This window comes from Anser cygnoides, chromosome 18 (genome assembly GCF_040182565.1).
Source record: "Anser cygnoides isolate HZ-2024a breed goose chromosome 18, Taihu_goose_T2T_genome, whole genome shotgun sequence".
In the NCBI taxonomy this organism is placed as follows: Eukaryota; Metazoa; Chordata; class Aves; order Anseriformes; family Anatidae; genus Anser; species Anser cygnoides.
The window spans coordinates 10,479,479-10,494,975 of record NC_089890.1 but is presented as its reverse complement, the minus strand read 5'-3'; the positions used below and the strand labels follow the sequence as shown (position 1 = coordinate 10,494,975).

Genomic DNA, 15,497 nt, shown 5'->3' with positions numbered 1-15,497 from the left:
TAGTAACCAGCGAGGGAAAGGAATGGGAGAGGAGCTGTGGGAACAGTCATTTTATCTGATGGACCTGCTGAGCTTGAGCCCAGACACCTTCGGCTTCCCCTGGCGGTGGGTTCTCCAAGGGCACAGTCACTGGTGCTGTTGAAAGGGAATCCAGGACAGATCCCTTGTGCCTGCAGTCCGGATCAGGTTCCCTGTGTATATGATCGGTGATTGATTATGCAGTAAATGGGTGCTGCTCTTGTTGTCTTTGAGTTTATTATTCTTAAGTAAGGCATTTAAATCAACTGTGCATTTTTGGTAGTCTGAAAAATGTAAACACTTTATGGAAAGAAACGTAAGCATTAAGATTGGAAATAAAATATACTTGTATCTTTTAAAAGGTTTATCTTTACCCTTAAATATGCTGATTTGGCTTATTCTTTTTGCTTAGTCTTTGTGGGCTGTTAAAATCAGTTGCTTTTTCCCATCTCAAGGAAATGCATCTTTGACACTTCTCATGACCTGAGTCACGATGCTGTCACAGAGCCAGAAAACATCCTTAACGGTCATGGGTAAAAGAGCAGAGCTGCCGAGGTTGTGTGGTGGGTGGAAGAGGGAGAGAGATTGCTATGGTTTGCTTCAGTTCCTATTCTATGGGTGTTTCAGACAAGCCATTTATTGTAATTATCCATGGATATTATTATGAAGTTCTCATATGCAGTGGTTCTCAAGGCACATTTTTTTTTCACATAACTTGGGATAAATACTGTGCATTCAACCTGGGTTGAATTCGGACATTAAAATATTAGTGCTAATTGTTGCAGCCAGGCAAGGGAAAATAAAGTATAGGTAAAAAGGTGGTTTTTTTTTTTGTTTTTTAAAGATAATAGCCACAGATGTAGTAACATGTAGTTTATCATAAATACTAAATGCTAATAAGCTACATTTGGGCAAAGGGCTGCTATTAAACTTCCCTATCTCCTCACCCAGCACAGCTGCATGTGGAGGTGTCCTTCAGAAACTCCCAGACTGGTCATTTGCAGTTTCTAACACAAACTGACCAGTTTTTCTGGCTGTGCTGTCTCAATGGAAAAAAAGCTACATTTGTAAAGATCGTTTAATTCTATATCATTTCAAAGAGGAGTCTGAGAGACCCAACTTTTCTAAAGTTCACAGTGCTGAAGTGCCTCAGAGTCACCCCTGAAAGAAGGCTTTGAATTCAGAGCTGTGTTGATGTGAATCCTGACTGGTAGACGTGGCGAGGAGGAGGAGTGCCTGCTTGTTTTCTTGAGCGTTTCTCGAGCACTTCACCAGCAGACAGTGTTAGCAGAATTCCTGCATACAAGAAATCGAAGTAACAGTGTGACTTCACAGCGCCCAGAACCTGCCTGCATGATAACCTCGTTAGTGGCATGTGAAGTCTGAGCCCACAAAGTCCTTTCCTTGGAAGGTTTCCAAGCTCAAGTCCAGTGCTGTGGTAGCTACAGCTGCATGGCTTCTGCTCCAGAGTTGGTTATGGCCACACGTTGGGGAGGATTTGTAAAACACCCCATAGCTGTGTGCCACCCACAGCCAGGATGGCAGCCCTCTGTACCCCTCTCTGCCTGTGCCCGGCGTTCCCTGGAGATGGCCTAAGAGCAGGAAGGCCAGTTTGGCTCATTTTGCTGGTAACCACCGTCTGGAGCAAGCCAGCTGAAGTGTTACTGCTGCAGCCTGCTTCATGGCTACGCGAAGCCTGGAGCCAAGTGGCCTGATTGCCAGCTGGCAATCAAGTTCTGTTGTTTTTACTTCAGGGAGCGTTTTGCCCATAAATGGCCTTGAGCTTAGCACCAACAATATTTTTAGTTAAATAAATCCCGAAAGATGGTTACGAGGCCAGCCTTGTATGTGTGGGGCTGGTGGAGGGATTGTTTTCTAATGAGGTGCTTGGAGGCACCTTTACCATGCAGGTCTTTGAGCAACTTCAACATAAGAAACCGGTATCTGTACAAAATGGGGAGGGGAAGTAGCAAGGGAAGGAGCAGACATTTGTTTCAGATTTTCGAGGAGACATTTTTTACACAAGGCAGTTAAGATTATGGATGTCCTCGCAGCTGCTGGGGAGAGGTGGTGCGGGGCCTGGGACACTGTCGCTGTTCTGCTGCAAGTGGCTTCTTCTGCTCTTTGACTCCTCTGGTCCGCACACGCCATGTCTTTTCCATGCAGGAAAAGAAGAAATACACATGGAGGTAGGCAAAAAGTCTAGCCATACATCAATTAATTGTAGAAGTAAATGACAAGTTCAAATCTCAGATAGAGCTTAAGGTTAGAAGTGTGCTTTCATAATCCATTTCTGGACAGTTAGCGATAACGGGCAGCAAAGGGGTCATGGCAGGTCCTTCTCCTAACCCTTGCCATGGCCAAGAGGAGATTTCTGAGTATCAGCGGGACACTTCATAACTGAAGGACAAAGTTTCAAAACAGAAGGTAGTCAAAGAAAAGAGAAACTTCAGGCGGAGGAAGGGAATGTTTTGAGCAAATGTTCAGATTTTGAGAGGAAGGCACTGATGAGAAGTTGGAAGGGCTGAAGTTCAAGGAGCTTGGGTGAGAGGGCAGAGGACACTGCCTCATCTGTGTCTGAGCCACTTGGACTGGTGCTTGCATGCCTCAGCAGCGTTCTGACTTCGGAGCTTGCCTGTCACTATCACATGCCTCGCCTGTATGCGAAAAGAAAGTTCTGCTTTCTTAGGATAGTCATGAGATTTAGTGCAGCTGTGTTTCGAAAGGTTCAATATCAAGCAGTTTTCAACATTATGAAAACAAACGGCTGCAGTATTTTCTCCCATCAATTTGAATGGAATCAAGTTAGTGATAGGTTTTGGACTTGCACCAGTTTAGCTGAGAGAAAAATTTGCTCTAAGTAGCTAAATCCTGTGTGCATACATGCTGTAGCTAATACATAGTATTCATTCTTTAATGGGTTTAATTGTGTTTGAAATATTGGTGATATGGGTGTGAAATGAAGCTAATTTTGGTAGGATACAATTCAAGGAAATTGCAGTGTAACTTTGATTTGGAAGTGATTGATAAGTAAAATAATTAAAGCTTCCCGACTTCTTCTGGGAGAATGTGTAAAAATGCGTTCGACTGAACGAAACAAAACATTAAAGAAGAAACCCACTTGGGCAGTAACTAGTGCTGCCTCTGAGCGTGCCTCTCTGGACACTGTTGGGTTTGTCTGTCAGGCTCTTCCAAACGACGTCTGCACGCCAGCATTGCTTCCGCAGGGTTCTCTATGCAGGTCACAAGGCAGCGTTTCTCACCAGGGCGCTGCTGTTTCCTCTTCCGACTGTAGTAGATTACAGATTATACTGGAACATGTCTGAGAAAAGGTCAGAAAGGAGGGTGAAAGTCTTGGAACTGTAGCTGGGAAGCTTTCCATTCTCATCCGTGAAACTTCTTGTATTGAATCAAAAGCAAAGCAAAATAAACTACCACATACACGGCACTTTTGTTTTTCCTGCCATTTTCTGTTTGCCAGTTAGAAAGGATTTTATTTCCCTTGCATTATATGATCAGTGAATGTTTAGTTGAGGAATCGTCAGTGTTGCACTTAAACAGAAGTAACGGCCAAGCACTGCTTGTTTTCTTAGAACTCGGTTTGCACAAGATTGCATAGCCTCAAGTTACTGCATTTTTATTTACCAAATTAAAGATGTTTATATGTAGTGCTAATGTCATTAGTCTACGTGGTACGCTTTGAAATGTAGTCTGTTAAGACTGTAAGATACAAAAGCTCATCAAGTGGGTTTTGAATTTTAATGACATTGCATTACTGAGCTTTTTGTATTGGAGTAATGGAAGAAAAGAAACAAAAAAAATCAACACAGAATCATTTTACTATCCAGCTGAGAGGTGCTCAATACCACTTTAGTTTTTCATGTAAAGTGTATAGAGAAACTAAAATGCTTCTGATCATTATTTTCCTACCAGAAAACTCTGTCTGGGCCAAGTCCTGTTTGCCTTGCTTAGTAACAGGGTGAAAGTTCAGCATGCAGGGGTATCTCACAACACTGGAAAGAAGAAAAGTACAGTTGAAACTGCCAGGGGAAATTTAGTGGGTAAATTTATTTAATTTCAGTTTGGTGATAGGTTGCTGTTTGCATCCCTTACGTGTTATGGAGTATAGTTTTGGTTTTAAGCTGAATTATGAATGAAACCTTTCCACCAGATTGGCTGATGCTCCTGCCCGTGTGCAGGGCTGTGGTACAGATGTATTCGAGCTGGGTTTGAATACTTTTTAGTAATTTGGTCACATTAGTGTGGCACCATGAACTGAAGACCAGGGCAGAGCTGGCAGTGCAGCTCCATCAACGCAGTTCTTTCAGGAATCAGTGAAGTGTCTTCACACTGCTGCTTGCGTGCTGCCGGAGCCATAGGTACCTGCCGTGCTGCTTTTTGATGTATTTATGTCATCAATAGCTGCAAAAATTGGGATGTTTCTCCTCCTCTCACCTAAGAGACCATCTCTGATAGCAGTATCCCAAAGTGCTCTGTTGAATTGCTGACTGATTTCAAATCCGGCCTGAATTCACCCAGGCTCTTAGTTGATCAGAGGAGTTTACTGCATTAATTTCTTTCAGTTGATTGAATGCTAAAACGTTAGTAAGTCTAAAACTAGTAAGTCTAGCATGTTTACTCTGAAGTGTAGCTTTAGTTTCATATCCAAAAAAACACTTCTAAAACTTAGAAACGTGTGATTTGATGCGTTTAAATCTCACACTCACGCCTTCAGAGTATATTACAGTTTAACAACGGTTGGGGTAATAACACTCCCCCGTAATCCTAAAGAAAAGCTGGAGCTGTCAACAACCAAACACTGTGGTGGTGAGGGCACCTCGGAGGTGGCCAGGGATGCTTGGTGTCCCTTCACATCGGTCGCGGTGCCGTGAGGGCAGAGGCACCGGGCCGAGGCGCGGCGGCGAGGCCTTGTGCCGGGCAAGGCCTTACCTGGGAGCTCCCACTGATGTCTTTTCCACAGATGTCCAGCTTTGTCACAAACCAGTAAATCTTGTGAAGTTTATTTTCCTTAGAGCATCTGTGTTTTATAATGGTGCTTTTAATTTGTTTTTTCTCTGTCTGCTGGGATTTCTTTTGTCCGGCACTTTCAGGCCTCCCTTTTTTTGCTGGTGGAAGTGAGCCTGTTAATGATGGCTGGCTGGGGAATACAGCCCCGCGCGGCTGACAGGGCCGCCTGCGCCCTGCCTGCAACAACAAAGCCCATTGTTGTTTGCTTTCTTCACTTCTGTCCTCAAGTTAATCCATTTTCCCTTTGAGTATTTGTGGAATAAAATATCTGGAAAAGCGTGCCTAAGGTTCTGGAGGGATGGTGTATTCGCTGCGTGCTTTCAGCAAACAGGTACGAGGACGGAGCTCATTGATTCTGTTTTCCGTGCCTCAGCAGGCAAAGTTTATCCAGTCTAATGCTGCACTTGTAAAGAAATCTCTGCTTTCAGATACCAGAGCCACAACATCCTCAGCTCTTTGCAAGTTGTGTGCTTGATCTCTGCCTGCCAGTCCCTTAGTAAAATTAATAAGACATTTGCCAACAGCTTAAATTGAGACGTATTTTTTCTGCTGGATGTCTAAAAGGCTGAATTAGGATTTACTGTAGGAGTTTTAGATTTGGGTTTAGCTATGATCAGAATTGTGACCTTAAGTCTGTAATATTTGAGTGTAAATCGTGCAAGCACTTCTTTCTTGTGGCGTTCTGAGCTGTGGCCCAAGCTGCGAGGGAGTATAGGCAAGTGCTTGTAAATGGGGAAAATAAACCTTAGCCTGAACTGGCTGTGATGTATTCCTTGCACAGCTATTGAATTGCCATCTGAAAACCTCTTTCATGGCAGCTTCTGGAAAGACAAGTGCTTGACCAAAAGGACTCGCCTTGGTGTCCTCAGGGCTGCTAATATCATGGTCTGGCCGATTACCAAGGAAAGGTCTTCGTTGCTACGCATGCTCTGCTGAAAACGTTCTCGCTGATTCTTGTGAGGGTACGTTTGCCATGAAGCTGTGCTGCTGGTGTTTAATTTTATCCATATCACTTGGAATAGAAAGTATTCCTTGCATAGTCAATACGGTGGGATTTATGTTTAACTTGCAGTATACAACCAAGTTAGCGTTTAAAGTTAAATTGTCAGTGCTGAATGAAGCTAATCCATTGAAGTTATAATTCTGGGCCTTTATTCTTTACTAATAAACACGTTTCCTTATAAGAATTAGTATACTGTCCACATGTGGCAAGGTAATTTCAGTACAGGATTCTGCTCTATGAAAAATATTTGATATTTCTAAAGGACTTCAGTTTATTTGCTGTCTCCTTTGACGGTGAATCAACAACTGCTTGAACTGTAGAAATAATGTTGATGCTTGACTGCATTCTTTGTGCTTTTCTGGCCTGATCCTGCAGTCCTGCGCACACAGAACTCCCATTTACTGCAGGACAGGTTTCCCGCTTCTGAGGGCTGCAGGAACGGAGGGTGGCTTTAATGAATTTCAGGATGGGTACAATAGCACAATATAAAATGATGGGATTTTTAAAGGACTAATTAAATACAATGTGTGACACTGTTTTGCTCCAATGTTCAGACTCCAACATGGCTTCTGCTGAATGTTCAGTAAAATAACAGTCCTAGTCATAGAGTGCATTTACTGGATCCCCAAGGCTATGCAGTTCAGAAGACAAGGATGTATCTGATAGGTCTGAGGCAACATACAATGAAGATGTAACAGCACAGAACATTTCCATCATAAAAATAGCTAAAAATAATTCAGTGAAAATAAAAGCACATTATTTTTACTTTTTCTGTTAAGCCTGATTTTCTTTAACCTTCTTTCTGTATTTCTGTTCCATCTTAATATCATTGCAGTCAGATTTTCAAAAAATCTGACTTTGCTGTCAGAAATAGTTTCTCTCCTTTCTGTAGCATTCCAACTTTGAATTTTTGATTTGTATCACTGTTAATTACATTTATTTGCAATTAGGCAACTAAATGTTGCTGCAGAAATCATGGATTGGCAAGCAATAGTTAATAGTTACTTATAGTTAGGTATTTGCAGTTTTTCCATTTGTCATCGCTGAATTTATTTTTTATCATGTTTGTTCTGTGAAGTGCTGAGCATTATGAGCTCTGCTTTAATTGATTTTCTTACTGAAGTCTGTAAACATCAGATTAAGCTATGCATTTAAACCTGACTTGCTTGAACTCGGAATGTTCATTCCTTTGAAGAATTTTACATTTTGTTCCCATTCAGTATCTTTTACACATTTTCAGTTCTCTCTGGATGCTTTCATAGTTCTTTTTTTTTTTCCTCTTTTACTTTGTTTTCTCATGTGTGAGCCTATAAATGTGTAGGATGTTATTACTACAATTTGTATTTTTAAAAACTCTTAAGTTTTTAAATTTAGGAATTTAAACTTAATCCTGACGTTTTCTGAGTATCCTCAACTGCCTTGGCATTCATCAGCTTGTGTGGAAATAAACCCATCCTCGTGTAGGAAGGACGCCTGTAAATGCCTCACTTTGCTGCGTGCAAATACCCTATTGAATCAACTGGCAATTCTGCATATGGAAAACTGCACGATGTGGGGAGCAGAGGGCACGGGGTAATTAACTGCGCCTTAGGGTGAGAGGGAAGACTGTGCCGACACAGTCACTTGGTTCAGTAGTAATTAGTCGTTATAACAAGTACAAGAAAAATTACAGACGTTTGGAGCCCCGGCTGTAGATGGGCTCTCTGTGTGCTGTGTTGCTTGCAGTTGCTTATGGTGATTACAGGGGAGAGAAACACTTCGAGAGAGGCCTTGATTACATGCAACAGTAACTAATTAGACAATAAAGCAGCTAACCATTCGTACTCTTTTCTACAAGAACCAAGAATGCATTATGAAACTAATCTTTAAAAAAATTAATTGCATCTCAGTCTTAATTTAAAACTGAGTGTTTTATTTTTTTTCCCCTTTCCTGTTCCTTTTTATTCCAAGTTGGTCCAGGAAAATTGCTATTAATGAAATCTGCTCTCTGAGACTTCAGTCGGCTTGTTATTCATTAAAGCCTTGCTATTTCTCCTAAAATGTATTGACCAATGCTCAGGGCAGATACTTAACACAAAATACACTTTGTAATTTCATCATTTTTGTTATTGTGCTTTTTTAAGATGCAGAGGTCTATGGACTTTGTAGAAAAACAAATAAAAACCCTAAGCTTACAGTTACATAGTATTGAAAGAAGGGTAAAGGAAGCATTGAGTGTCTTTAGGATGATGAGACATTCATTAAGATTTTTCCGCCTTCCTTTTCCTATTTTCAATCCATCTGAAGTACCATTAAAGCTTTTCAGGCAGCTTCCTGTGAGAAACCCTCTTCTGTGCTGTTTTTCTTCCTTGAAAAAAGGTGGCTGCTCTTCAGTCAGATTGTATGGATTTGGCCTGGGATTTGTATAATATCTATGTAGAATGCATCAGTTGTTTAGGAACCTAATTCCCAATATGGCTCCCTTTTGATTAAGAACAAAGCCAGCATTTCACAGCATTATAGGAACACAGAAAAACAAGTTAATGATCTAAACCTTTTAATTCATGGTTGCTTGTCTATTTAAAGTACTTTTGATTCTGCTATAAACAGACTGGCCCCTTTTTTGTTTAACTTCTTTCTTTGGTTTCCTCACATTTCTTTCTTTACTGTCCATGAAATTTGTAGCTAGTTTCCTTTTCTAACTGAAGAATGAAAGGTTGTGACTACAGAATGATACAGAAAGTAGGAAAGCGTATCTAAACTGGGCGTATATCCAGCACAGCCCTCTTTGAAACAAGCTAAATTTAGGGTTGTTGGGATTTTTTTGTTATGTTTTCCCCTTCTCTTTTTCAATACCTATATTTTGTTTTATTCCTCTTTTTTAAATGAATATCAAGTTTGTTACTTTTGCAATACTTTCTTGATTTTTACGTGATGCTTCGTATGGCTTTATTTTATGTAGTTACTCGTGGTATTTTCTTTCTTTCTTAGTTCAGCAGATTACTATTATGTGTGCCTTTATCCATAGAGACAACAAGAGCGACCTTTTCAGAACTTTCAATTACCACCACAGTATGAGGTACTTTAGGAAAATAGTTCCCTTCCAGAATATTCTTTTTTTTTTTTTTTTTTTTTGTCAGAGAATTGGAATCCAGAGCCTGTTCTTCAAACCAAACTCTAAAACTTTTTGGTGAACAAAACTGCTGGGCAAGCAGCAGCGGCATGAATAATTTCCTTTCTGTGGAAGGGGACCTTATTCCCTGTATATAAATAAAGGTTTGCTGCTTCCATTGTCGTCATGTATTTTTTTCCTGAAATGAAGATGACTTTTTTAGATTTGCTTTTGTTTACAGTGGGAGCTCATTATTTCCTTTTTTTTTTTTTTTTTTTTTTGGCAATGGCTTATTTCAGGCACTTGTTAGAATTTATAAATGAAGAAAAAAAATCCACTAATACATTTTATTACGTCTGTATCCCATCAAGGTAAATTGAACAGCCAAGACACTTACAATAACTTCACAAACAATAATCCTGGGAACCCTCGACTCCTGCCTCTTCCAAGTTTGACTGTGGTGTTGCCTCTTGCTCAAATCAAGCAGCCAATGACATTAGGGACCATCACCAAACGCACAGGGTAAGTGTATGTGTACAAACCCTTCTTAACCTTGTTATTTGTAGTTTATATGAAAATAATTTCCTTCTAGTTATACCTAGTTTTATTCCTTTTATTTTTTATTCTAGTGGTAACAGAATAGTTGAGGGGGGGTTACATAAGAAAAGAAAACCAGCATCAGATAAGCAAACAAAACCTGAAAACAGATCTGTAAGAATTCAGGAGTATTCTTTTGGATGGGTCATTTTCTTGCAGTCTGTCATATGGGAAACGCTGTACGCTGCCATCAGAAGTTTCACACCAGGAATTGGTATGAAACATAAGCAGAGCTGTATTCAATCAGAATAAGTTATGGTTTTACTTTTTTGTTTTGTTTTGTTTTGTTTACTTTGATTTCCAACCTTCTCAACCAGAGATGATTTTTGACTATCAAAAATTGAAAGACAGTAAGCCAGGCTGAGTATAAAGAGAAAACTTAATCCTGATGTTTTCTTGACCTTATTTTTCTTCTGAAGTGACCGTTCTGTACTATGAAATTGATGTGTGGACTTGCACTCCAGAGCCAGTCACACTTTGCTACTTCTTGATGTGCCATGATAAAGCACTTCAGAATGCTTGTTATGAAAAGCTCTACTGAATATATACAATATATATACATTATAATTACAAAGACGATCCTGTGCGTTTCATAAACTATAGCAATTTTCAAGTTAATTCACGCTGTTGAACAGTTGATATTTTTCTCTTGCTAAATTTCAAATCTTAAGTTTTTGCAATTGATACATAAAGCTAGTAGGTGATTTTTTTTTTCCTCTTCTCAGTTTTTGGTAGTTCAAATCCCTGAATATATTCTGATATAGTCTGATTTGAAAGTCTGATTTGATTCATGCATTAATTTACAGACTGCTTTTATGTTTTTTAAAAAATAGATCAAGTTTGTCTTGTTTGACTCTCTCGACAACTGAGAGTCCTACAAGTTAACATTTCCCTGCATCTTGGCAAATGGGTCCTGGCACTGTCTTGTTTCAATTGTTCCTTGGTTTCTTGCTCAAACACCAGTAGTGAGGTGAATTTTACCTTGTGTTTCATGACCTGGGAAATATTTTTCAGAAGAGAGCTCATGGATATTTCCTCTCTCCCTGAGTAATTCCAGTATTCTGTGTTTGAGTGTTCAGAGCATTCTGTTAAGTCTGTTACTGTTTGTTTAGTGCTCTAAGCATGCATGATGAGGTTCTAAAGCTTACATATGTATGCACGTATGTACATGTTTATATGTCTATCTAACAATCCAGTCCTGCTCTCACCGCTGTGAACAGTAGGCTTTTAGAACCAAATCGTGAGCTGCAAACACTCAGTTGCCCAAAGGAAAGAGGCTGTCTGCAGTTCCTGAACTTCACAGATAATCGTAAATGGGACTTGGTAAAGAAATAGTACAAGGGTAATGCTGTGATTTATTTCTTCCACACATACATTTCAATTGCTTATATTTGCATTTTTTTTTTTCTGCTTACAGTTTAAACACAGGCAAGGGAAGTGTGTTAGCAGTCAGATGCATTTTGAAAGTAAAAAAGGGTGTGATTTTGGATGAAGACGGGAGGCGAGCTAGGTTCAGAGAAAGGTTGGTGTTCATGGAAATAAGTAGCAAGTTACAGAAAGAGGAAAATAACAAAAAGATTTCCTGAAGATTACAGTCAGAGAGGAACAGAAATGCAGACTCACAGAAACAGAATAGGAACTTAGAACTAGGTGGGATGAGACATCAAAATAGAAAAAATAAATAGAAAAATAAATAGAAAAAAACAAAATAGAAAGCCATCTGATGGTTTATAAGGGGAAGGCATTGTGATAGAAGTGGTAAAGGGTGGTGATTTAAAAAAAAATAAAAATAAAAAAACACCACTGCAGGTTTTGAGTTACTTAGTTTACAGTAGTAACTCATGTAGCTGTCTTTACAGAACTGCTTCTTTAATGCAGTGGTGATACCAGCAAACTTTACTATGACCATTGTGAATGTAATAAATCTGCATTTTGGGTTTAATATTTTATTCCAATTTATCTCAAGCATATTCAGACATTGTTCACATTCCTAGTTTTCTCTGACTAAATTTTACCACTCAGAAACTGTGTCCTATTATTTTGTGTAATTTTTAAAATTAATTAAATTTAGAATACTCAGTGAGGCTTACATAAGGGGAGGAAAAAACAGTCATGGGAAATACCCTGCTGTGTAAATAGAGTTTTTATGAATGAGGATCATAATTTTCAGTGAAGCCTGTGTAGATGTGTAATGCTAAGCTGAGAGCTTCCTTCATTTGTTCTGCATCCAAAATATTTGATGAAAGTACACAAAATTAACATGAAAAGCTGTATTTATAAGGCAGGGATTTAAGAGGAATGCCTCGGATCCAAGAAGCCTGGCATGCCTAAAATGACCAAATTGAGACAGCAGCCTTAACTTAAACCTCCAGGGGGCAAAGCGTGTGTTTAACATATTTAACATCTGCCCTCATATTTCTGGAAACACATAGCAATGTAAGTCTGTACAGTGTAATATTTAGACAGGACAGGGACCATCTGCCTCACTCTGAGAAGTGTAGGAGGCATGTATTACTGCAAATGGCAACAGACAGATGTATTTACACCTACGTGGTCAGCACCTTTAAGCACTGCTCCAAGGAAACAAGGCTCTTCTTTGGAAGCAGCTGCTTAACCTTGTGATTGTGCAGCGATCAGAAAAGGAGACGGACTTGCAGTCGGTTGGGTTTTACAGTCACTGTTCGGTGGCCCTTAAAGCCGTTTCCTTTTCTGTTGCTGCTTTGAAAGAATTAAGCAAGACTAAAAGAATATCATGTACTTACCACTTCTGGATTTGTCCATTCTATTTGCTTTTAGCATCTGAAAAGCTGCTTTAATACTAGACATTTTAATTAAGTTTTGCAGTTTTTATTAACCAAAAAGTCATGTTGGGTTTTGTTTTGCCAGTATCCAAGACAGCAAAATATTTTTCAGGTAAAAGGAGGGATCATTGCTCTTAATAGTATTTGCTCAAGCAGAGCTGCAAAGCATGTCATTTTTCTTGACAAGTGGAACGGCAGTAAATTTTTTAAAAGTGTTTGCAGTAGCCCTATGGGAATGAAAGGCCAGAATCTGGAGTCGTGTCATTGCTGTGCTGTTCATCACAGATGCTTTTTTTTCTCATGTAAACTTGTGGGTTTGGGAACATTTTCTGATCACTCATTAAACTCCCTTATTCCGAATACAATTTACATTCTCAGCACCAGGCATCTCAGAGCATTACCTCCCTTCTTGCCTGTCACCAGTGCTTCCTAGTTCCCTGCCCTCTTTTTCTTCCCTTGCTTTTCCCAGTCTCTCATTGTAATTTCCCCACCTTCATGAAGCACTTCATTTTGGTCCCTATATTTTGTCATCCCATTGACTCACTTTCCTGTAGTCTGTACTGTCAGCACTTTCTGAGGAGCAGATAGGCTTTCCCAAAGGGGCTCTAGCACTAATGAGGGAGGAAGCAGCTTATGTTTTAAAGATTAGGGGGTTGTAAGAAAGTAAAAGAGCTACATTTAATAAGTCTTTATAGATCTGTGCCTCAGTTTCCCTTTCAAAATTTTAATAGTAATGCTGAATTCCTTCTCAAGTCTGGTGAATGGGTTAATTCATTGCTCGTTTAACAAAGAGCTTATAGATTTGAAAGGGGAGGAACTGTATGATCCATCTCATGCTTGTCTATAAAAGGCAGTGTATTAGAATATGTTAGAAGACAGCTTTGTGCTTTGCAATAGCTTTATAAGCTTGCCTTGTGTTTGTGGAATGAGTTGTAGTTTGTTTCCAGTTTGTAAGAATGGGGGGACACAGATGGACTGTAATAGAAAGGAGGGAAATAAAAGATAGAGTCATTGCACAAAACGAAAAACTGTTTTAAAAGTTGTCTTCTCTGACAGCAGCATTTGTTTTAACTATCTCAAGGGGTATGATCATTGTATTTGTATCATACTTTATTCTCTAATTCATTATAGATCTAGTGAAATGCCAGGATGTGACCTGCATCAGTTGGGTCTTACCAAAACAGAGATATCCAATGCACCTTGCAGGAAAAGAAACAAACCTTTTTTTTTTTTTTCCATCCAAAAAATAGTGAGTTTTAAAGCACGGAACTTCATCCATTCTTCATCCCATTCCCCATTTTCATACCTCATTCCACCCCCAGTGAGGAGAAGAATAAGTGAAGTGGCTGATGTTGCAGCAGGCCGAGATACTTTCATTTTACTGCTTCTGATTGCTTATATTACATGTATCATACATCACTGATACCCATTTGTTTTATTTTGACTAAGAGCTTCATTGAGCCCAGGTTCTACTACTGAGGCAAACAAAAATAAGGAGTGCAAAGTGATGATGTTGTAATACATTTAAGTAGGCAACGATAACTAAAAAAGTCAAGAAAATATTAAAAGTAAAGCTAAAGAATTCAGTAAAATAGGTCAGCTTGCCTGCATGCTGCAGCCAGACACTCTCTTTCAAGCACATTCCAGAGACGTGTTTTGTGCCACTTTAAGCTTTTATAAAAAACGTTTGGTAATAAAGCACCTAGTGTAATGATTTGCAATTGATACAAAATATGGCCACTTGCACTAAATATTGTTCAAATGTCAGTGTTCATGGAAGGATTCTCACTTCAGATGGCAACATGATAGCAATGAGGATCAGAGTGAGTGCACAGTATATTCAAGGCTTAAATAGTTGCAAGCTTTTATTAAACAATATTTCAGTTTTGAATTTGATAAAACTCAAATCAGAAAACAAGCTAAGAAAATGCTATTGAAATTTTGAACCATAAATCATCTTCATTTAATAATTTTCCTTTAGAAGTCCCCAGTAGCTATGAGAACAGAGAACCTCAGTGAGTTTTTTGCTTTGGCATTGCTCTGTTACTGTCACCGAGCGTAGCCATCTGGTGCTGTCTTTTCAAGGTTGGGTTATCCTGTAATTTGTACTCTCTCTCCTCCCCCCCCAGACCGTCCATTAACATACCATCCGTACTGTATGGAGGAAATACTGAAAAAAAGTGCTTAAACAAATATCATAGGAAAAAAATGGTCATTTTAAAAAAAATTGGATCTCATGAACATAAAAAAAAAGCTATATTCTGTCTTTAAAACTTACAGCTAATTATTAAGACGATACCTTAGACTTTTGAAGTGTAATTACTTTTTCTTTTTAACACAAGATTTTGAATCTATGTAAAAACAACAGCAACAAAACAAAAACCAAACCAAACCAAAACTAAAACCAAAGAAAAACACAAGAAAACACCCTTCATGGAAGTCTGTGTATCCACCTAAGTCAATTTGTATTTAAACTAGAGGAATTAGTTGATTTGAAAATGTAATTGGGTCAACACTGCATGGTGAGCTAAATACAAAGACTGTTACCTTCTCAACTGTTCTGATGAGCTCATGGAAACATCATTTGCCTGCTTTTTGCAGACAGAGAAACTGAGGCAGGCAGAAAAAAAATGACTTGCCAAACGTCCAGGATCATAATTTAGAAACTCCAAGCTCCCAGTCAGATTTGACCACTCTCCAGTGACTCTTCAAATGTACACAAGATCGGTTCTGGGTTTTAAATTGCATTGGCTATGGATTATGCAAAAATCTTCGCTTTCCATTAAATATTTAAATGGTGTAATAGTGCTGTGGTAATCTTATGTTGAGCTATTAGAATGGCCTTCAACTCAGTTAGGGACTGAATATTGACTTTATAGGACATCCTACAGTTCATACACTACATGCAATTCATCCAGTGCATGCAATTTAATTGGCTTTTATCACTATTCAAATATGA

General features: G+C 39.0%; 1 protein-coding gene across 12 annotated transcripts in view; it reads left to right on the top strand.

The window, feature by feature from the left end:
* Window positions 1-15,497, top strand: part of BCAS3 (BCAS3 microtubule associated cell migration factor) — a 357,486-nt gene that overhangs the window by 120,664 nt on the left and 221,325 nt on the right. For all 12 annotated transcript variants that reach the window (XR_010825687.1, XM_066979600.1, XM_066979597.1 and 9 more), the window contains exon 16: window positions 9,512-9,662. Coding sequence is in view for 11 of the 12 variants with exons in the window: in XM_066979600.1 (XP_066835701.1) it covers window positions 9,512-9,662 (151 nt within the window). In the remaining variant the exon portion in view is untranslated. The remainder of the gene's footprint in view (window positions 1-9,511; window positions 9,663-15,497) is intronic.